Source organism: Oncorhynchus mykiss, chromosome 13 (genome assembly GCF_057628025.1).
Source record: "Oncorhynchus mykiss isolate SJ-2025 chromosome 13, ASM5762802v1, whole genome shotgun sequence".
In the NCBI taxonomy this organism is placed as follows: domain Eukaryota; kingdom Metazoa; phylum Chordata; class Actinopteri; order Salmoniformes; family Salmonidae; genus Oncorhynchus; species Oncorhynchus mykiss.
This window is the reverse complement of record NC_143034.1, coordinates 79,984,615-80,008,870: the sequence shown is the minus strand read 5'-3', so window position 1 is coordinate 80,008,870 and position 24,256 is coordinate 79,984,615. Positions and strand designations below refer to the sequence as shown.

The following is a 24,256-nucleotide window of genomic DNA, read 5'->3' as shown; positions in this document are numbered from 1 at the left end:
CACACAGGACACTGGACACACACACACACACAGGACACTGGACACACACACACACACAGGACACTGGACACACACACACACACAGGACACTCACACACACACAGGACACACACACACACACAGGACACACACACAGGACACTGGACACACACACACAAAGGACACTGGACACACACACACACGGACACACACACAGTCAGCATACAACTTTGTCCAAGTGGTGGTCAGAATGTTTGTCTTAACTAGCCTGATAAGTCAAACATGTCTGATATGAACATTAAAATAAACACTCTACATACTTGAGTTTCTCCAGTCTGCAGTGTGGATCCTCCAGTCCAGCAGAGAGCAGTCTGACTCCTGAGTCTCCTGGGTGATTGTAGCTCAGGTCCAGCTCTCTCAGGTGTGAGGGGTTTGACCTCAGAGCTGAGACCAAAGAAGCACAGCCTTCCTCTGTGACCAGACAGCCTGATAGCCTGACAAAGAGTCAAATCATATTAAAACCACACTGCTATTCTTTGGTGGTGAAAATAGTGGCAGTATATTTTTTCAACATATTCAGATATATCAGTGTCCTGAAACCTTCCATATCTATTAATAAATGAATGTTTCATTATTAGAAATAACAAATGATCAAAGTATTGCCTGCAGATAGAAAAATACATAGTACAAATATTATAGTAGACTGACCAGACCAGTTTAAAAAGCAGTATCAGTCAGAAGACAGACAGTGAGGAATCAGATTTAGATTGTATTGAGTATACAGTCCACACCATATCTATTTAGACAGTGAGGTATCAGATTTAGATTGTATTGAATATACAGTCCACACCATATCTATTTAGACAGTGAGGTATCAGATTTAGATTGTATTGAGTATACAGTCCACAACATATCTATTTTGACAGTGAAGCTAACATTTTAAATGTGTCTCTATTCTCCAACATTTTGGATTTGAGGTCAAATGTTTCATATGAGGTGACAGTATATAATGTCACCTTTAATTTGAGGGTATTTTAAGACATATGTGTTTCACTATTAAAAATGAAAACAATTTATGTTTCCAGTCTCCCCATTGGAAGAAGTCTTAAGTATTCTGAACAATTCACTCATAGTGTATTAAAATAGTCAAAAAAAATCAGTTTTTTGTCGTAAACTCGTTGGTTGCATTTGCAGTTTGTTTTGGTTGTGTTTTGCCCAATAATAAAATGGTGGATGATGAGTGGAGTACTTTTCTGTCTAAGAGAGTAGATAACATGTTTCTAAACAATAATAAATTAATCCTGATGATGCCATGATTAAGAAAAATCATGAAAGAATCATAAATAATAATGAGTGAGAAAGTTACAGAGGCTACAACAAAACATGCTAACCTCTCACCATTACCAATAACAGAGGCTACAACAAAACATGCTAACCTCTCACCATTACCAATAACAGAGGCTACAACAAAACATGCTAACCTCTCACCATTACCAATAACAGAGGCTACAACAAAACATGCTAACCTCTCCCCATTACCAATAACAGAGACTACAACAAAACATGCTAACCTCTCACCATTACCAATAACAGAGGCTACAACAAAACATGCTAACCTCTCACCATTACCATTAACAGAGGCTACAACAAAACATGCTAACCTCTCACCATTACCAATAACAGAGGCTACAACAAAACATGCTAACCTCTCACCATTACCAATAACAGAGACTACAACAAAACATGCTATCCTCTCACCATTACCAATAACAGAGACTACAAGAAAACATGATAACCTCTCACCATTACCAATAACAGAGGATACAACAAAACATGCTAACCTCTCACCATTACCAATAACAGAGGCTACAACAAAACATGCTAACCTCTCACCATTACCAATAACAGAGGTCACAACAAAACATGCTAACCTCTCACCATTACCAATAACAGAGACTACAACAAAACATGCTAACCTCTCACCATTACCAATAACAGAGACTACAACAAAACATGCTAACCTCTCACCATAACCAATAACAGAGGCTACAACAAAACATACTAACCTCTCACCATTACCAATAACAGAGGCTACAACAAAACATGCTAACCTCTCACCATTACCAATAACAGAGACTACAACAAAACATGCTAACCTCTCACCATTACCAATATCAGAGGCTACAACAAAACATGCTAACCTCTCACCATTACCAATAACAGAGGCTACAACAAAACATACTAACCTCTCACCATTACCAGTAACAGAGGGGGTCTGACCTTTGTAACTTTCTCATCCATCATTATTCTCGATTCATTCCTGATTATTCATCATCATAGTAGCATCCACATGAATGTAGAAGTGTTCAGAAACATCTTCTATTCTTACTGACAATACAAGTGAAGTGACTCCAAAATGACAGGACATTATTCACCATTCAGTTTCTATTAGGAAAAACATCTAAAACACAACCAAGACAAACTGTAAATGCATTCAACAAGTTAGTAGAATCACAAGATTGATGTAATCACTGCAGGCATGGAATATGGGACCAAATACTAAACTTATGGCAAGTTAATACACCATAAGTGAATGTGTGAGAGTAATTGTGACTTTTTCAAATGGGAGAACTACATACATAAAGTATCTGTATCTGTTAATACTGACCTCAGAGTCTCCAGTTTACAGTGGGGATTCCCCAGTCCAGCAGAGAGCAGCTTCACTCCTGAATCCTGCAGGTCATTGTTACTCAGATCCAGCTCTCTCAGGTGTGAGGGGTTTGACTCCAGAGCTGAGACCAGAGAAGCACAGCCTTCCTCTGTGACTCCACAGCCTGACAACCTGACAAAGAGATCATCATGACTTCACAAACACACTGTTAATTTAACACCAGTAGTGTAGAAGGACAATGGCAGATGCATTTGGTTTATTCTCTCAAACAACATATAGATTCATCTTCCGTCTCCTAGAATTGTATGGTCATATTGTTATACTAATGTGAAAATCAATGAATTTATTCAATATGTTTTTCAATATAATATTATTTACATATTATAATACATATTTTTCTCCAAACTGAATATTTTGTCCTGATGATTAGTTCTTAAATGTCATTTTATTTACTCACAGAGCAGCTCTGGAGGATTTGACCACTGGCAGCAGCCTCAGAAGACCTTCCTCTGATCTGGAGTATTTCTTCAGGTCAAACACATCCAGCTCCTTTTCTGAAGTCAGCAACACAAAGACCAGAGCTGACCACTGTGCAGGTGACAGGTTGGGTTTTGAGAGACTTCCTGAGCTCAGGTATCTTTGGATCTCCTCCACTAGAGAATGGTCATTCAGTTCATTCAGACAGTGGAACAGATTGATGCACCTCTCTGGAGAGGGATTCTCCCTGATCTTCTCCTTGATGTACTCAACTGTTTCTTCATGGCTCTGTGAGCTGCTTCTTGTCTTTGTCAGTAGACCTCGTAAGTACTTCTGATTGGACTCCAGTGAGAGGCCCAGAAGGAAGCGGAGGAAAAGGTCCAGGTTTCCTGTCTCACTTTGTAAGGCTTTATCCACAGCACTCTTGTAGAAAGCAACTTTACGCCTTTGTCTGATCCTCACAGAAAGGTTCCTGGACGTTGATTGAGGTTTGGCCATTACATTCTCATTGTTGTTGATGAATGAGAAGAACACATATACAGCAGCCAGAAACTCCTGAATGCTCAGATGAACAAAGCAGTATACCTTGTCCTGGTACAGCACACATTCCTCTTTAAAGAGCTGTGTGCACAATCCTGAGTACACTGAGGCTTCATTGACATCAATTCCAGCCTCTTTCAGGTCTTCTTCATAGAAAATCAGATTGCCTTTCACAAGCTGTTGAAAAGCCAGTTTTCCCAGTGACAGAATGCTCTCTTTATTCCAGTGTGGACCTGTCTCTTCTTTCCCAAGATACTTTTCATTCTTCTGTTTGGTATGAAACACCACAAGGTGTGTGTACATCTCAGTCAGAGTCTTGGGCATCTCTTCTCTCTTATGTTTCAGCATGTGTTCAAGGACTGTTGCAGAAATCCAACAGAAGACTGGAATGTGGCACATGATGTGGAGGCTCCTTGATGTCTTTATGTGTGAGATGATTCTGCTGGCCAGGTCCTCATCACTGAATCTCTTCCTGAAGTACTCCTCCTTCTGTGGGTCACTGAACCCTCGTACCTCTGTCACCTGGTCAACACACCCTGAAGGGATCTTATTGGCTGCTGCAGGTCGGGTAGTTATCCAGAGGAGAGCAGAGGGAAGGAGATTTCCCTTGATGAGATTTGTCAGCAGAACATCCACTGAGGTTGACTCTGTGACGTCCCAACAGATCTTGTTCTTCTGGAAGTCTAGGGGCAGTCGGCACTCATCCAGACCATCAAAGATGAACAGAACTTTGTACTTGTTGTTGATGGAGATTCCTGATTGTTTGGTTTCCATTGAGAAGTGATTGAGAAGTTCAATAAAAGTGTGTTTGTCCTCTTTCATCAAATTCAGCTCCCGAAAAGGGAATGAAAATACAAATTGGACATCCTGATTTGCTTTTCCTTCAGCCCAGTCCAGAATGAACTTCTGCACAGAGACTGTTTTTCCAATGCCAGCAACTCCCTTTGTCAGCACAGTTCTGATAGGTTTGTCTTGTCCAGTTAAGGGTTTGAAGATGTCGTTACATTTGATTGCAGTCTCTGGTCTTGCTTGTTTCCTGGTTGTTGTCTCAATCTGTCTCAGCTCATGTTCATTATTGACCTCTCCTGTTCCACCCTCTGTGATGTAGAGCTCTGTGTAGATCTTATTGAGAAGTGTTGGGTTTCCTTGTTTAGCGATCCCCTCAAATACACATTGAAACTTCTTCTTTAGATTAGATTTGATTTCACGTTGGCAAATCACAGCAAGCTCATCTGAATGAATAAATAACACAGAGGATATTAATATTACGTCTGTTTTAATGCCTACAGTATTATAGGACTGTTATAAAGTTTTACATTATAATAATTCATTCTGTTAACAGACTGTATAAATGTGTAAATGTTTTCATAATGCATTACAGACTGGTGTGACTGATTATATTATTATTGGTATTATTGATGGTATAATTTATGTTGTCTCCCTCTCTCTAAATTAATCACCACAACACATCCCTGCTGCTACTTGATGAGGTCACTAGGTGTTGTGTTAAGGCTGCTTCAATATCATTGAGTTACACAGCTACTTTAGCTGTACTTTAGCTACAGCTTTTAAATGTTATAAAACAGCATTCAACATGAGGCAGACAGATCTTACATTTCTCCAGTGTGTCAGCAAGCTCCTTCTGGTTCATTTTCCTCAGGACATGCAGTGTGATCTTCAAAGCCCCCTCTCTGGCACTGCTCTCCTGCTTCTCATCTTCAGCATCCACCACTTCCTTATCCTGCTTCTGACTCTCAAAGCCTTCTGGGAGTTCTGGACTAAGAATCCTCTTGAACATCTTCAGCTCGTTCTTCACAAATGTCATAATTTTCTCTTCAAGCAACTGAAATAAATCAAGTATATAAGTTAAGCAAGAGAAGAAATGCTTTTCTCATTAACACATTAATGAATTATTGACAGATCAACTTTACTTGAGGTAAACAAAAACAAATGTACATAACAGGACCACATACACTGAATATGGAGGCCAGGTCTGTTTGATGACTCTGGGAAGACTGACCACTGAGAATCTCTGACTCTGATCTCTCCTGTTGGTTTCTGTGGACAAAACATGAGATTACATCTCCTCATCCAGGGAGTACACACACACACACACACACACACACACACACACACACACACACGGAGGGAATGTTGTGTTTGTTTAATATTGTCTTAGGACTATGAAAATGGACAAAATGATTAGCCTATGGATTATGAAAACAACAACAATAAATGGGAAAATGTGAGAGGAGAAATGACTAGAGACAGTGTTGTTTAACTCACTGACCATCACCCATTAGTTCTTCTTACCTTTGTTCAGTAGAAAAGTCTCCCTCTCTAAACTGTAAAGGTTGATCCATAGACCGGTCACTCTTCATGGACACACAGCTGGGAACAGGGGAGGCTGGGGTCTCCTGCTTGATTGGTCTTCAACACAACAGAGACAAACATTACATCTCTCATCTACTCTGAGCTCAGATGGGGAAACATAAGAAGAGTTTCACAAATAGAACTGACTTCCAGACGTTAGTTAACGCGCGAGCAGTGTGTCATTTTTAATAACGAGATTAATTTAGCGTCGCGAGCGTTGTAGTCAGTCTGTCAGCCCCGCTAAAAGGCTGGTGTCGTTACTCTGCCTTCTCCGGGGGCATGTTGAGGTAAATTTACTAACCGGGAGGGTTGAATTATGTAATTTATTAGAGGGCTGGAAGACGCATTCTCGAGGTTGTACGGGGACGCGGACAGTTCCAGAACGCGGACATGATCAGTGCAACACAATCAACTAAACCCAGTCTCTACAGTCTTTTTTATTATTATGTTAAACAAACATTTAAAAAAAATTATAACATTTTGAGATCAAACATTCAGTCTTTTTATAACAAAATTTTGAGATCTGGGACCATATGGCCAAAGTGTCTCAGAGTAGAAAATTGGTCGTATAAGTGCTGAAAATAAAGACATTTTACACTTATGGGTATAAATTACCTAGTTACCTACCCATTACCTAAATTACCTACCCACCTAGTCAGCAGATATTTAGGACACCTCGTGAGCTGTCCTAAGTAGTTAAGAGTTAACAGCAGGTGTCTTGATAATACTATAGAATAATGCAGTGAGTCAGTGGTTCCTGAGCCACATGTAATTGCTTTGTAGTAGTTTATAATAATGTTTTTATATTTCTATATGATCAATCCATTAATAATATAGACCAACATGCAACAGTATGTCTTGTGCTTTTGGCAATGATTTATGTATAATACTTATGTATAACAAGTGATACCATGTATGTCTGCATTGCATTTTGTCTTCATTTTGGCAGATTGACTCAGGCTTATTTCTGAAGATTAACTCAGGTTGGAGTTGGAGCTGTGACCGAAGGGTGGACTTGTTCTGACCACTGGAGGGCTGCTGGGTTCACATCCTCAAAACATTAACCTTTTGTTGATCAGAACTCTAGGGGTTCTTCTTCACTGAACCCAAATATATATAATGTTTTAGTGGTTCCATATTAATGAAGTGATAGAAGCCTTTTTGGCTCTATAAGGAACCTTGTTTTCTAAACACGTTTTTCTTCTGATGATTTAATTATCTACATCATGTTATTTGAGAGTGTATAATAATAACCACGTTTACATCATGTTAGTTCAAGTTCTCCCTTTGGAGCACAACATCATGTTGTTAAATAATAATCCTAAATTGGGCGTGGCTATAAATTGGCTATAAATTGGGCATTTGAAGGCATCTAGGGTGTAATATGTGTTCGATGAAAATGAACATTGTTGCAATGTTGTAGGCAACATTATTGGCAAGGGACTTGATACCTACTATGCCAAAGATATTTAGAGTGTTAAACGGGTGTGAAGAGTTGTACATTGCAACGAGTACAGTCAGGGTGCCGTGGAACCCCTGCAGTACCTCCACAGACACCGGATTGAGAACCCCTGCAGTACCTCCACAGACCCCAGATTGAGAACCCCTGCAGTACCTCCACAGACCCCGGATTGAGAACCCCTGCAGTACCTCCACAGACCCCGGATTGAGAACCCCTGCAGTACCTCCACAGACCCCGGATTGAGAACCCCTGATTTAGACAACCACATATCACATTCAAATATACAGGATACGAACATTCCATTCCTGATAAACAAAGGATATATAGTGTTTCATCTTAAGATAACTATTTATTTTTTGAATGAACTCGATAAATTCTTTATAAATGGTCATCTTACCTCTTAGCTTTGGTGTCATGTCCCCCAGAGAGATGCATTTTAGAGGCAGGACCCCCCTCCTCTCTCTCCCCAGAGAGACTCATTTTAGAGGCAGGGCCCACCTCCTCTCTCTCCCCAGAGAGACTCATTTTAGAGCACTGACCCCTAAACAGAGATCCAGCATGTTGGTTGTGGTTAACACAGTGAAAACTAAACAGAGATCCAACATGTTGGTTGTGGTTAACACAGTGACAACTAAACAGAGATCCAGCATGTTGGTTGTGGTTATTAACACAGTAACAACTAAACAGAGATCCAACATGTTGGTTGTGGTTAACACAGTGTCAACTAAACAGAGATCCAACATGTTGGTTGTGGTTAACACAGTGACAACTAAACAGAGATCCAACATGTTGGTTGTGGTTAACACAGTGACAACTCAACAGAGATCCAACATGTTGGTTGTGGTTAACACAGTGACAACTAAACAGAGATCCAACATGTTGGTTGTGATTAACACAGTAATTCTTGAAGGTCAGATGTTCTCTTTTATTCATTATCTCTTAGAAAAAAAAATATTTACTAACAGACACATTCAAACAGTCAGGTGATTTAATGCATCACATGAATATGTAGTCGTGATTTATATTTTTCACCTTTTGTCCATAATAATAATAATATAATAATAATAATAACAATATAATATATAATAATATTAATAATAATGTGTCACTTTCTCTTTTAATAATTTCTCTCATTCTAGTGTGTTGCTTTGTTCAACAGGTATGATATTATGATGCTGTTACTGAATTCAGTTCCTAATATTAATGTTAAGAAAAGTCTGTTCAGTGGTTTCATACCAAATTACACAGGAAGCAGGAGCTCATTGGAATTTAGAAAACAACAAATGTTCTGATATTCTGAAAGACGACTTACAACTTATACATAAAAAATATACTAATTGTAAAATAACCGCGATATACGAATATATGAACAACATGTTATAATGTGACTTGACTCCACCCAGTTAGCTATATGAACAACATGTTATAATGTGACTTGACTACACCCAGTTAGCTATATGAACAACATGTTATCATGTGACTTGACTACACCCAGTTAGCTATATGAACAACATGTTATAATGTGACTTGACTACACCCAGTTAGCTATATGAACAACATGTTATAATGTGACTTGACTACACCCATTTAGCTATATGAACAACATGTTATAATGTGACTTGACTACACCCAGTTAGCTATATGAACAACATGTTATAATGTGACTTGACTACACCCAGTTAGCTATATGAACAACATGTTATAATGTGACTTGACTACACCCAGTTAGCTATATGAACAACATGTTATAATGTGACTTGACTCCACCCAGTTAGCTATATGAACAACATGTTATAATGTGACTTGACTACACCCAGTTAGCTATATGAACAACATGTTATAATGTGACTTGACTCCACCCAGTTAGCTATATGAACAACATGTTATAATGTGACTTGACTACACCCATTTAGCTATATGAACAACATGTTATAATGTGACTTGACTACACCCAGTTAGCTATATGAACAACATGTTATAATGTGACTTGACTACACCCAGTTAGCTATATGAACAACATGTTATAATGTGACTTGACTACACCCAGTTAGCTATATGAACAACATGTTATAATGTGACTTGACTACACCCAGTTAGCTATATGAACAACATGTTATAATGTGACTTGACTACACCCAGTTAGCTATATGAACAACATGTTATAATGTGACTTGACTACACCCAGTTAGCTATATAAACAACATGTTATAATGTGACTTGACTACACCCAGTTAGCTATATGAACAACATGTTATAATGTGACTTGACTACACCCAGTTAGCTATATGAACAACATTTAATAATGTGACTTGACTACACCCAGTTAGCTATATGAACAACATGTTATAATGTGACTTGACTACACCCAGTTAGCTATATGAACAACATGTTATAATGTGACTTGACTACACCCAGTTAGCTATATGAACAACATGTTATAATGTGACTTGACTACACCCAGTTAGCTATATGAACAACATGTTATAATGTGACTTGACTACACCCAGTTAGCTATATGAACAACATGTTATAATGTGACTTGACTACACCCAGTTAGCAATATGAACAACATGTTATAATGTGACTTGACTACACCCAGTTAGCTATATGAACAACATGTTATAATGTGACTTGACTACACCCAGTTAGCTATATGAACAACATGTTATATTGTGACTTGACTACACCCAGTTAGCTATATGAACAACATGTTATAATGTGACTTGACTACACCCAGTTAGCGCCATTTAGTATGATTGAACTGTCACGTAGCTGTCCCAGGTGAAATGGACTGTTAGATCTGAGTGTTTTACTGTCATTCACTATACTAAAATAACACCAGACATTTAATGTCTCTACACACTTTACAATAATCCCTGGGAAGAGTCTTACCTTGTAGCCTGAATTCACAACCAGAACATGTCAAGTCATTGAGATATTTTCCGTTGTGCTGAGAGAGAACCTTCCTGATGACAAGTGTCTCTGTATCTATGTTCTAGGTTCAGTTGATCTCTGGATGTAATAATATCTGGTCAAAGTCTAGTGACACAACACCATAGTATTTCATAACCATAACAGCAGTTTAACCTTTGGCCAGTAAAGGCCATGGCATATTATAACATGTAGAATCATTATGATGATCCAGGTTCATATTATAACATGTAGAATCATTATGATGATCCAGGTTCATACTATAACATGTAGAATCATTATGATGATCCAGGTTCATATTATAACATGTAGAATCATTATGATGATCCAGGTTCATACTATAAATGTAGAAACATTATGATGATCCAGGTTCATATTATAACATGTAGAATCATTATGATGATCCAGGTTCATACTATAAATGTAGAATTATTGTGATTTTACCAACCCCAACCCCAGCCTCAGCCCCAGCATCAACCCCCAACCCCAGCCTCAGCCCCAGCATCAACCCCAACCCCAGCCTCAGTCCCAGCATCAACCCCCAACCCCAGCCTCAGCCCCAGCATCAACCCCAACCCCAGCCTCATCCCCAGCATCAACCCCAACCCCAGCCTCAGCCCCAGCATCAACCCCAACCCCAGCCTCAGCCCCAGCATCAACCCCCAACCCCAGCCTCAGCCCCAGCATCAACCCCCAACCCCAGCCTCAGCCCCAGCATCAACCCCAACCCCAGCCTCAGCCCCAGCATCAACCCCAACCCCAGCCTCAGTCCCAGCATCAACCCCCAACCCCAGCCAGGCATAGCCCAATATATTGATGATTATATCAACCCTCTCTCCACTAGACACCCCAGCTACCTCAGAGACACTTATCACTTTCTTGAGAAGATCAAACCCATAGTTGTTCCCTCCCAAACATATATATATTCACTATAGACATTGATAGCTTATACACTAACATGAATACAGCAACAGGAGTACAGACGGTCAGAAATATTTTCCATGCACACCCAGATATCAATAGACCAGACAATGAAATACTACAATTATTAGAAATCAGCCTCACACACAATGACTTTATATTCAATGATAAGCACTACTTACAGGTGGAGGGAACAGCTATGGGCAAGAAATTTGCCCCGGCATATGCAAACATTTACATGGCTGAATGGGAGAGAGAGGCATTGGCCAAGTGCCCACATCAACCTACATTCTATTACAGACTTCTAGACGACATTATAGGAGCCTGGCCTCATGATATCCAACTATTCACTGAATTCATTATCCTTCTCAACAGTCACCACCCATCCATTAAAACCTCTTAGAGGTTAGGGTGCCTTTTTTCAACTTTTTGATAAAAAGCGTGCAACATTTCAACGTCCTGCTACTCATGCCAGGAACATAGCATATGCATATGATTAGTATGTGTGGCTAGAAAACACTCAGAGGTTTATAAAACTGGTTAAATCATGTCTGTGACTATAACAGAACTTGTGTAGCAGGCAAAACCCCAAGGAAAAACTGTTCAGAAAAAAAAAAACATCTCTCCGCCAGTTTCCTGTATTGTCTATGTCAAGGGAAATTAGATAGCGCCCAGCTTACAGTTCCTACAACTTCCACACGATGTCGCCAGTCTTGGGAATTGGGTTGAAGTTAATCCTTAGTGAAATGAAGAATAGGCACTACCTGTCAGAGGTTACATTGTGGATAGTTATGAAAGAGAGAAAATCGTCCATGACTTGTTGACTTGCTGCTATTGATACAGATCGCCCCGTCATCAATTTGGTCGATTATTAACGTTTACAAATACCTAAAGTTGGATTACAAAAGTAGTTTGAAGTATTTTGGCAAAGTTTATAGGCAACTTTTAAACATTTTATAATGACGTTGCGTTTTGGAAAGCTGTTTTTTTCTGGATCAGACGGGCTTTATAAATGGACATTTTGGGTATACATGGACGGATTTAATCGAAAAAAAATAACCAATTGTGATGTTTATGGGACATATTGGAGTGCCAACAAAGAAGCTCGTCAAAGGTAATTTCGTCGAAAAGCATTTTCTGACATGTTGGCTGGATTCACAACGAGTGTAGCTTTAATTGAGTACCCTGCATGTGTGATATAATGAAAGTTAGAGTTTTTATCTCGTACTCTTTGAATTTGGCGCTCTGAATTTCCCCAGGCTATTGGCTAATAGCGTCTCAATATCCTTAAGAGGTTTGCCCCAGAATATGCAAACATTTACATGGCTGAATGGGAGAGAGAGGCATTGGCCAAGTGCCCACATCAACCTACATTCTATTACAGACTTCTAGACGACATTATAGGAGCCTGGCCTCATGATATCCAACTATTCACTGAATTCATTATCATTCTCAACAGTCACCACCCATCCATTAAGGTTAAATACATAATACATCCATGTGAAGTACACTTCTTGGATACTACAGTTTTCTTTAATCACATAAATCAGTCTCAAAAAACAATTTTCACTAAAGTTTATTTCAAACCAACAGATGCACATATTTTACTCCACAAACATAGTTATCATCTGTTACAGGAATTAAATGTCTATATGTTTTAATACCCAATTAAAATTAAACACTCTGTCAATTCCTAAGAATTTGTAAGACTCGTATTTGCATGAAATGGACAGAGACATTTCCGTGACGACAAAAGTGCCTTGAGTGATGTCATCAACAAGCGCTCAACCTAGAGCCGAGCCGCAACGACTTTCAATGAATAGTAAATAATTGTTGGCTGTCTGCAGCAACAGTAGTACGGGTTCGAGAAACCAAACCTAATTTATCACATCTGTTGAATCCTGAATTAGAATTTACAACATCAATCAACATCTCTCATCTCTCAATTCGCTAAATTTATAAGAACATTTCGATGGGCATAAATCTATCGTAATTGTCTCTTCGTTATTATTTAGAATTCATTTTGATTTAAGTAACTGTCTCGTCTTTGACAGCATTTTAATTACGACTCTTCGCAATACGTTATTCACTTGTCTAATTAAAACTCATAATAATCCATATGTGAGTGTACCCCTTTAAGATATCTTGTCTCTGGTAACAGGGAAATCCCCTTAACCCAAACTTTTACTACAACAACGAAACCTAATAATTATGATAATGCCCTCAAACCATTCGTTTTAATTTTCCTCGATGTTTCATGTAACTCATTCAGTCTATCTCCAAATTGTCGGCCCAAAATATTTTATACCCTGCCATACACTCAAACAACCGTGATAAACGTGCACTGTCCCTTTAAATAAGACATTCCTAGCCAGCCATACCCTATTGTAGACATTTCATTGTTCCCCGTAATGAAAACAGATCATGTTTAGAATACGTTAACTTCTTGTTCGATTTCACTGGCGTTACCTAACCAAAAATCAATACTCGTGACAACAATCACAACTTTTTACAATTCAACTATTCTTACCTATTGTATAGTCCAAAGTGGTGCATAAATCGTCTCTTTTGTTTTGTCAAGAATGTGACAAATAAAAATTCTACTTAAAAACACCAAGAAGCCCAATAACAACACGATCAATGATTTCTAAATGAAACCAGTTTTTACAACACAGTGTGGTGATTCTATTAATGAGTATTAACTTAGGTGGTGTATAACCTTGAATATTTAGATGTAATAATAACATTATATCTGAATATTTAGATATAATAATAACATTATATCTGAATATTTAGATGTAATAATGGCATTATATCTGAATATTTAGATGTAATAATGGCATTATATCTGAATATTTAGATGTAATAATAACATTATAACTGAATATTTAGTTGTAATAATAACATTATATCTCAGGACCAGAGAGATATACTACATTGTTGCTCCAGTGTGTCTTACTGAACAAAAACGAAACATCATGTTGTGTTTGACACAGGGAAACTGACTCATCATCACCACCTGACAAAGGGACGCTGAGGAGTCACGACCCCAAAGATGAAACCCTGGATAGAGGGGCTCAGTGAAAGTGGTGTGGAATGTGTACAGGTGTGTCAGTGTGTCAGAGTACACTCTGTAGAAGGACAGAGTGCCGGCTGGCCAGTCCAGATACACTCCTACTCTGTGGGAGCTGGAGGGGCGGATGTCTATGGTAGTGGAATTCTTATTGTGCCAGGCAGTGTAACTGTTGTCAGAGCAGCGCAGACTCCAGGACTTGTCATTGTATCCAAGCCAACAGTCATCACCCCCTTCTCTCCTGCTGATTCCTTTATATGTCACTCCTATATCAACCTTTCTCCCACTCCAATCATCCTCTCCCCTCCCACCCCACTCTACCTCCCAGTAACAGCGCCCAGTCAGACTCTCTCTACACAGCACCTCTCCACAGTGCTCAAATCTCTCTGGGTGATCAGGATACGGATGGTACTTTCCCATATGTGTCACCTTTTTGTTCCCTTCAGACAGAAAGCTGTATCTGAATACTGTGTTTGGGTCCAGTGTGAGATCACAGGCATCTGATGGATGAAACCAGACACACACACACACACACACACACACACACACACACACACACACACACACACACACACACACACACACACACACACACACACACACACACATTGTCAAAGCAACTCTTTGTAAACTTTGGTGTCCCTGATTTCTGCTTCTGTAGAACTACAGCTGATATTTAATGTGACCAAGTAAGTAATGATGGTGGTCTTTGACTTTGACTTAACTTGAATTAAGACTTATTCTTAGTCATATTCTTCACAGCAGTCAACACTCACATTTTCTAAGTCCAGGTTTCATTCTGTTCTCTCCACCATGTTCCACACTGTAGCGGTAAGCAGAAGAACAGACAGTCATTGAGGGATACACCTGAACTCACACACACACACACACACACACACACACACACACACACACACACACACACACACACACACACACACACACACACACACACACACCTTTGTCCAAGTGGTGGTCAGAATGTTTGTCTTAACGAGCCTGAGAAGTCCACCATGAATACATGAACATTATATGAACATAAACCAAAGCCATAAACCCTACATACATGTTTCATATTAGGTGATAGTACCAGGTAGTTGATGTAATAATGAGACTATAAGGAGTACCAGTACTGAGTCAATGTGCAGGGTACCAGGTAGTTGAGGTAATAATGAGACTATAAGGAGTACCAGTACTGAGTCAATGTGCAGGGTACCAGGTAGTTGAGGTAATAATGAGACTATAAGGAGTACCAGTACTGAGTCAATGTGCAGGGTACCAGGTAGTTGAGGTAATAATGAGACTATAAGGAGAACCAGTACTGAGTCAATGTGCAGGGTACCAGGTAGTTGAGGTAATAATGAGACTATAAGGAGTACCAGTACTGAGTCAATGTGCAGGGTACTAGATAGTTCAGGTAATAATGAGACTATAAGGAGTACCAGTACTGTGTCATAACCATGGTAGCATCCACATTAATGTAGAAGTGTTCAGAAACATCTTCTATTCTTACTGACAATACAAGTGAAGTGACTCCAAAATGACAGGACATTATTCACCTTTCAGTTTCTATTAGGAAAAACATCTAAAACACAACCAAGACAAACTATAAATGCATTTAACAAGTTAGTAGAATCACAATCTTGATGTAATCACTGCAGGCATGGAATATGGGACCAAATACTAAACTTATGACTACTTTAATACACTATAAGTGAATTTGTCAGAATAATTTAGACTTCTTCAAATGGGAGAACTATATACAGAAAGTGCTTTAATTTCTAAACTGTTAAAAAGATATGTATGAAAATACCTTTAATTAAAATGTGACATTCTGTACTGTCACCTAATATGAAACATTGTATCTCAAATCCAAAATGCTGGAGCAGAGCACCACATTTAAAACTGTAAGCTTCACTGTCCAAACACATATGGTGTGGACTATGTGTGCCTGGTAAACACATGTGGATCTGGTGAACAGTTATCACTTGTTGACCAACTACAGGAATACTGACCTCAGAGTCTCCAGTTTACAGTGGGGATTCCCCAGTCCAGCAGAGAGCAGCTCCACTCCTGAATCCTTCAGGTCATTGTTATTCAGAATCACCTGACACAGGGACGCTGAGACGCCACAACCCCAAAGATGAAACCCTGAATAGAGGGGTTCAGTGAATGTGGTGTGGAATGTGTACAGGTGGGTCAGTGTGTCCGAGGAGACTCTGTAGAAGGACAGAGTGTCGGCTGGCCAGTCCAGATACACTCCTACTCTGTGGGAGCTGGAGGAAGGGACGTCTATAGTAGTGGAATTATTATTGTGCCTGGCATAGTAACTGTTGTCAGAGCAGCGCAGACTCCAGGACTTGTCATTGAATCCAAGCCAACAGTCATCACCCCCTTCTCTCCTGCTGATTCCTTTATATGTCACTCCTATATCAACCCTTCTCCCTGTCCACACTTCCTCTCCCCTCCCACTCCAATCTACCTCCCAGTAACAGCGCCCAGTCAGACCCTCTCTACACAGCACCTCTCCACAGTGCTCAAATCTCTCTGGGTGATCAGGATACGGATGGTACTTTCCCATATGTGTCACCTTTTTGTTCCCCTCAGACAGAAAGCAGTATCTGAATACTGTGTTTGGGTCCAGTGTGAGATCACAGGCATCTGATGGATGAAACCAGACACAATATTAGAAATCATCATCATTCACATTAATGTTAACTCACTTTTCACTAATTCATTTAATGTAGATGTTTCTAGGTATCAAAAGGAGAAGTTAAGGTAACTTGAGACTTGTTGAATGATCATGTGTTGTACTGTATGGTAATATAAAACACACTTATTCCCATTAATTACACAAACACACACACACACACACACATTGCCAAAGCAACTCTTTGTAAACTTTGGTGTCCCTGATTTCTGCTTCAGTAGAACTACAGCTGATATTTAATATGACCAAGTAAGTAATGATGGTGGTCTTTGACTTTGACTTAACTTGAAATAAGACTTATTCTTAGTCATATTCTTCACAGCAGTCAACACTCACATTTTCTAAGCCAAGGTTTCATTCTGTACTCTCCACCATGATCCACACTGTAGTGGTAAGCAGAAGAACAGACAGTCATTGAGTGAAACACCTGAACTCACACAGACACACACACACACACACACACACACACACACACACACACACACACACACACACACACACACACCTTTGTCCAAGTGGTGGTCAGAATGTTTGTCTTAACGAGCCTGAGAAGTCCACCATGAATACATGAACATTATATGAACATAAACCAAAGCCACAAACCCTACATACATGTTTCATATTAGGTGATAGAACAGAATGTCACCTTTTATTTCAGGGTATTCATACATATCATATCTGTTTAACCATTTAGAAATGAAAGCACTTTGTGTATATAGTTCTCCAATTTGAACAAGTCCTAATTATTTGGACAAATTCACTTATATTGTATTAAAGTAGTCATAAGTTTAGTATTTGGTCCCATATTCCATGCCTGCAGTGATTACATCAAGATTGTGATTCTACTAACTTGTTAAATGCATTTATAGTTTGTCTTGGTTGTGTTTTAGATGTTTTCCTGATAGAAACTGAATGGTGAATAATGTCCTGTCATTTTGGAGTCACTTCACTTGTATTGTCAGTAAGAATAGAAGATGTTTCTGAACACTTCTACATTCATGTGGATGCTACTATGATGATGAATAATCAGGAATGAATCGAGAATAATGATGAATGAGAAAGTTACAGAGGCACAAAGATCATCCCCCCTCTGTTATTGGTAATGGTGAGAGGTTAGTATGTTTTGTTGTAGCCTCTGTTATTGGTAATGGTGAGAGGTTAGCATGTTTTGTTGTAGCCTCTGTTATTGGTAATGGTGAGAGGTTAGTATGTTTTGTTGTAGACTCTGTTATTGGTAATGGTGAGAGGTTAGTATGTTTTGTTGTAGACTCTGTTATTGGTAATGGTGAGAGGTTAGTATGTTTTGTTGTAGACTCTGTTATTGGTAATGGTGAGAGGTTAGTATGTTTTGTTGTAGCCTCTGTTATTGGTAATGGTGAGAGGTTAGCATGTTTTGTTGTAGACTCTGTTATTGGTAATGGTGAGAGGTTAGTATGTTTTGTTGTAGCCTCTGTTATTGGTAATGGTGAGAGGTTAGTATGTTTTGTTGTAGCCTCTGTTATTGGTAATGGTGAGAGGTTAGCATGTTTTGTTGTATCCTCTGTTTTTGGTAATGGTGAGAGGTTAGCATGTTTTGTTGTAGCCTCTGTTATTGGTAATGGTGAGAGGTTAGCATGTTTTGTTGTAGTCTCTGTTATTGGTAATGGTGAGAGGTTAGCATGTTTTGTTGTAGTCTCTGTTATTGGTAATGGTGAGAGGTTAGCATGTTTTGTTGTAGCCTCTGTTATTGGTAATGGTGAGAGGTTAGCATGTTTTGTTGTAGTCTCTGTTATTGGTAATGGTGAGAGGTTAGTATGTTTTGTTGTAGCCTCTGTTATTGGTAATGGTGAGAGGTTAGCATTTTTTGTTGTAGTCTCTGTTATTGGAAATGGTGAGAGGTTAGCATGTTTTGTTGTAGCGTCTGTTATTGGTAATGGTGAGAGGTTAGCATGTTTTGTTGTATCCTCTGTTATTGGTAATGGTGAGAGGTTAGCATGTTTTGTTGTAGCCTATGTTATTGGTAATGGTGAGAGGTTAGCATGTTTTGTTGTAGCCTCTGTTATTGGTAATGGTGAGAGGTTAGCATGTTTTGTTGTAGCCTCTGTTATTGGTAATGGTGAGAGGTTAGCATGTTTTGTTGTAGCCTCTGTTATTGGTAATGGTGAGAGATTAGCATGTTTTGTTATAGTCTCTGTAACTGCGTCATTCATATCTCAGGGCCAGAGACTATACGGAGTACCAGTACTGAGTCAATGTGCAGGGTACCAGGTAGTTGAGGTAATAATGAGGCTATAAGAAGTACCAGTACTGAGTCAATGTGCAGGGGTACCAGGTAGTTGAGGTAATAATGAGACTACAAGGAGTACCAGTACTGAGTCAATGTGCAGGGTACCAGGTAGTTGAGGTAATAATGAGACTATAAGGAGAACCAGTACTGAGTCAATGTGCAGGGTACCAGGTAGTTGAGGTAATAATGAGGCTATAAGGAGTACCAGTACTGAGTCAATGTGCAGGGTACCAGGTAGTGAGGTAATAATGAGGCTATAAGGAGTACCAGTACTGAGTCAATGTGCAGGGTACCAGGTAGTTGAGGTAATAATGAGACTATAAGGAGTACCAGTACTGAGTCAATGTGCAGGGTACCAGGTAGTTGAGGTAATAATGAGACTATAAGGAGAACCAGTACTGAGTCAATGTGCAGGGTACCGGGTAGTTGAGGTAATAATGAGGCTATAAGGAGTACCAGTACTGAGTCAATGTGCAGGGTACCAGGTAGTTGAGGTAATAATGAGACTATAAGGAGTACCAGTACTGAGTCAATGTGCAGGGTACCAGGTAGTTGAGGTAATAATGAGGCTATAAGAAGTACCAGTACTGAGTCAATGTGCAGGGGTACCAGGTAGTTGAGGTAATAATGAGACTACAAGGAGTACCAGTACTGAGTCAATGTGCAGGGTACCAGGTAGTTGAGGTAATAATGAGACTATAAGGAGAACCAGTACTGAGTCAATGTGCAGGGTACCAGGTAGTTGAGGTAATAATGAGGCTATAAGGAGTACCAGTACTGAGTCAATGTGCAGGGTACCAGGTAGTGAGGTAATAATGAGGCTATAAGGAGTACCAGTACTGAGTCAATGTGCAGGGTACCAGGTAGTTGAGGTAATAATGAGACTATAAGGAATACCAGTACTGAGTCAATGTGCAGGGTACCAGGTAGTTGAGGTAATAATGAGACTATAAGGAGAACCAGTACTGAGTCAATGTGCAGGGTACCGGGTAGTTGAGGTAATAATGAGGCTATAAGGAGTACCAGTACTGAGTCAATGTGCAGGGTACCAGGTAGTTGAGGTAATAATGAGACTATAAGGAGTACCAGTACTGAGTCAATGTGCAGGGTACCAGGTAGTTGAGGTAATAATGAGACTATAAGGAGAACCAGTACTGAGTCAATGTGCAGGGTACCAGGTAGTTGAGGTAATAATGAGGCTATAAGGAGTACCAGTACTGAGTCAATGTGCAGGGTACCAGGTAGTTGAGGTAATAATGAGGCTATAAGAAGTACCAGTACTGAGTCAATGTGCAGGGGTACCAGGTAGTTGAGGTAATAATGAGACTACAAGGAGTACCAGTACTGAGTCAATGTGCAGGGTACCAGGTAGTTGAGGTAATAATGAGACTATAAGGAGAACCAGTACTGAGTCAATGTGCAGGGTACCAGGTAGTTGAGGTAATAATGAGGCTATAAGGAGTACCAGTACTGAGTCAATGTGCAGGGTACCAGGTAGTGAGGTAATAATGAGGCTATAAGGAGTACCAGTACTGAGTCAATGTGCAGGGTACCAGGTAGTTGAGGTAATAATGAGGCTATAAGGAGTACCAGTACTGAGTCAATGTGCAGGGTACCGGGTAGTTGAGGTAATAATGAGGCTATAAGGAGAACCAGTACTGAGTCAATGTGCAGGGTACCAGGTAGTTGAGGTAATAATGAGACTATAAGGAGTACCAGTACTGAGTCAATGTGCAGGGTACTAGATAGTTCAGGTAATAATGAGACTATAAGGAGTACCAGTACTGTGTCATAACCATGGTAGTATCCACATGAATGTAGAAGTGTTCAGAAACATCTTCTATTCTTACTGACAATACAAGTGAAGTGACTCCAAAATGACAGGACATTATTCACCATTTAGTTTCTATTAGGAAAAACATCCAAAACACAACCAAGACAAACTGCAAATAAATTCAACAAGTTAGTAGAATCACCAGCTTGATGTAATCACTGCAGTCATGGAATATTGGACCAAATACTAAACTTATGACTACTTTAATACACTATAAGTGAATTTGTCCAAATAATTTAGACTTCTTCAAATGGGAGAACTATATACAGAAAGTGCTTTCCTTTATTAAAAGTAACACAGCTCTGTATGAAAATACCCTCAAATAAAATGTGACATTCTGTACTGTCTCCTAATATGAAACATTATATCTCAAATCCAAAATGATGGAGCAGAGCACCACATTTAAAACTGTAAGCTTCACCGTCCAAACACATATGGTGTAGACTATGTGTGTCTGGTAAACACATGTGGATCTGGTGAACAGTTATCACTTGTTGACCAACTACAGGAATACTGACCTCAGAGACTCCAGTTTACAGTGGAGATTCCTCAGGCCTGCAGAGAGCAGCTCCAGTCCTGAATCCTTCAGGTCATTGTTTTTCAGAATCACCTGACACAGGGACGCTGAGACGCCACAACCAAAAAGATGAAACCCTGGATAGAGGGGTTCAGTGAATGTGGTGTGGAATGTGTACAGGTGGGTCAGTGTGTCCGAGGCGACTCTGTAGAAGGACAGAGTGCCGGCTGGCCAGTCCAGATACACTCCTACTCTGTGGGAGCTGGAGGGGAGGACGTCTATGGTAGTGAGATTATTATTGTGCCTGGCATTGTAACTGTTGTCAGAGCAGCGCAGACTCCAGGACTTGTCATTGTATCCAAGCCAACAGTCATCACCCCCTTCTCTCCTGCTGATTCCTTTATATGCCACTCCTATATCAGCCTCTCCCCCACTCCACTCTACCTCCCAGTAACAGCGCCCAGTCAGACTCTCTCTACACAGCACCTCTCCACAGTGCTCAAATCTCTCTGGGTGATCAGGATACGGATGGTACTTTCCCATATGTGTCACCTTTTTGTTCCCCTCAGACAGAAAGCAGTATCTGAATACTGTGTTTGGGTCCAGTGTGAGATCACAGGCATCTGATGGATGAAACCAGACACAATATTAGAAATCACCATCATTCACATTAGAATGTTAACTCACTTTTCACTAATTAATTTAATGTAGATGTTTCTAGGTATCAAAAGGAGAAGTTAAGGTAACTTGAGACTTGTTGAATGATCATATGTTATACTGTATGGTAATATAAAACACACTTATTCCCATTAATTACACACACACACACACACACACACACACACACACAAACACACACACACACACAACACACACATTGTCAAAGCAACTCTTTGTAAACTTTGGTGTCTCTGATTTCTGCTTCTGTATAACTACAGCTCATATTTAATATGACCAAGTAAGTAATGATGGTGGTCTTTGACTTTGATTTAACTTGAATTAAGACTTATTCTTAGTCATATTCTTCACAGGAGTCAACACTCACATTTTCTAAGTCCAGGTTTCATTGTGTACTCTCCACCATGATCCACACTGTAGTGGTAAGCAGAAGAACAGACAGTCATTGAGTGAAACACCTGAACTCACACACACACACACACAGACACACACAGACACACACAGACACACACACAGACACACACACACACACACACACACACACACACACACACACACACACACACACACACACACACCTTTGTCCAAGTGGTGGTCAGAATGTTTGTCTTAACGAGCCTGAGAAGTCCACCATGAATACATGAACATTATATGAACATAAACCAAAGCCACAAACCCTACATACATGTTTCATATTAGGTGATAGAACAGAATGTCACCTTTTATTTCAGGGTATTCATACATATCATATCTGTTTAACCATTTAGAAATGAAAGCACTTTGTGTATATAGTTCTCCAATTTGAACAAGTCCTAATTATTTGGACAAATTCACTTATATTGTATTAAAGTAGTCATAAGTTTAGTATTTGGTCCCATATTCCATGCCTGCAGTGATTACATCAAGCTTGTGATTCTACTAACTTGTTGAATGCATTTATAGTTTGTCTTGGTTGTGTTTTAGATGTTTTCCTGATAGAAACTGAATGGTGAATAATGTCCTGTCATTTTGGAGTCACTTCACTTGTATTGTCAGTAAGAATAGAAGATGTTTCTGAACACTTCTACATTCATGTGGATGCTACTATGATGATGAATAATCAGGAATGAATCGAGGATAATGATGAATGAGAAAGTTACAGAGGCACAAAGATCAGACCCCCTCTGTTATTGGTAATGGTGAGAGGTTAGTATGTTTTGTTGTAGCCTCTGTTATTGGTAATGGTGAGAGGTTAGCATGTTTTGTTGTAGCCTCTGTTATCGGTAATAGTGAGAGGTTAGCATGTTTTGTTGTAGTCTCTGTTATTGGTAATGGTGAGAGGTTAGCATGTTTTGTTGTAGCCTCTGTTATTGGTAATGGTGAGAGGTTAGCATGTGTTGTTGTAGCCTCTGTTATTGGTAATGGTGAGAGATTAGCATGTTTTGTTGTAGCCTCTGTTATTGGTAATGGTGAGAGGTTAGCATGTTTTGTAGTAGCCTCTGTTATTGGTAATGGTGAGAGGTTAGCATGTTTTGTTGTATCCTAGGTTTTTGGTAATGGTGAGAGGTTAGCATGTTTTGTTGTAGCCTCTGTTATTGGTAATGGTGAGAGGTTAGCATGTTTTGTTGTAGTCTCTGTTATTGGTAATGGTGAGAGGTTAGCATGTTTTGTTGTAGTCTCTGTTATTGGTAATGGTGAGAGGTTAGCATGTTTTGTTGTAGCCTCTGTTATTGGTAATGGTGAGAGGTTAGCATGTTTTGTTGTAGCCTATGTTATTGGTAATGGTGAGAGTTTAGCATGTTTTGTTGTAGCCTCTGTTATTGGTAATGGTGAGAGATTAGCATG

General features: G+C 39.5%; 4 protein-coding genes across 7 annotated transcripts in view; 1 reads left to right on the top strand and 3 right to left on the bottom strand.

Moving 5' to 3' along the window:
- Window positions 1-10,508, bottom strand: part of LOC118938482 (NLR family CARD domain-containing protein 3-like) — a 201,798-nt gene extending 191,290 nt beyond the window's left edge. The window contains exon 1 of the mRNA XM_090197845.1: window positions 10,395-10,508. The gene's annotated coding sequence lies outside the window, so the exon portion shown is untranslated. The remainder of the gene's footprint in view (window positions 1-10,394) is intronic.
- The window catches only part of LOC118937847 (NLR family CARD domain-containing protein 3-like), a 527,060-nt gene that overhangs the window by 422,339 nt on the left and 80,465 nt on the right, over window positions 1-24,256 (top strand). The window lies entirely within an intron of this gene.
- The window catches only part of LOC110516410 (NLR family CARD domain-containing protein 3-like), a 66,600-nt gene that overhangs the window by 3,344 nt on the left and 39,000 nt on the right, over window positions 1-24,256 (bottom strand). Inside the window, exons 2-8 of one of the 2 annotated variants that reach the window (XM_090197903.1) lie at window positions 7,900-8,043; window positions 5,981-6,097; window positions 5,641-5,725; window positions 5,282-5,510; window positions 3,108-4,905; window positions 2,648-2,821; window positions 300-473 (exon numbers count right to left, since the gene is read on the bottom strand). In XM_090197903.1, coding sequence (XP_090054029.1) covers window positions 300-473; window positions 2,648-2,821; window positions 3,108-4,905; window positions 5,282-5,510; window positions 5,641-5,725; window positions 5,981-6,097; window positions 7,900-8,027 — 2,705 coding nt within the window. In that variant the 5' untranslated portion in view covers window positions 8,028-8,043. Of the gene's footprint in view, window positions 1-299; window positions 474-2,647; window positions 2,822-3,107; window positions 5,511-5,640; window positions 5,726-5,980; window positions 6,098-7,899; window positions 8,044-10,394; window positions 10,523-24,256 lie in introns of those variants that run through there. The other variant, XM_090197902.1, reaches the window with a different exon arrangement.
- On the bottom strand, window positions 12,916-23,805 carry LOC149979033 (uncharacterized). Of its 2 annotated transcripts, XM_090197875.1 has the most exons (6): window positions 22,800-23,805; window positions 21,756-22,377; window positions 17,474-17,520; window positions 16,443-17,088; window positions 15,204-15,250; window positions 12,916-14,927 (listed from the first exon to the last, which is right to left on the bottom strand). In XM_090197875.1, exons 1-6 carry the CDS (start codon window positions 22,876-22,878, stop codon window positions 14,287-14,289), a joined length of 2,082 nt encoding a protein of 693 aa, XP_090054001.1. In that variant the 5' UTR covers window positions 22,879-23,805; the 3' UTR covers window positions 12,916-14,286. The 2 variants fall into 2 exon arrangements, with proteins under 2 accessions (XP_090054001.1, XP_090054002.1); XM_090197876.1 differs by lacking the exons at window positions 16,443-17,088; window positions 17,474-17,520 and having other exon boundaries at window positions 14,152-14,927.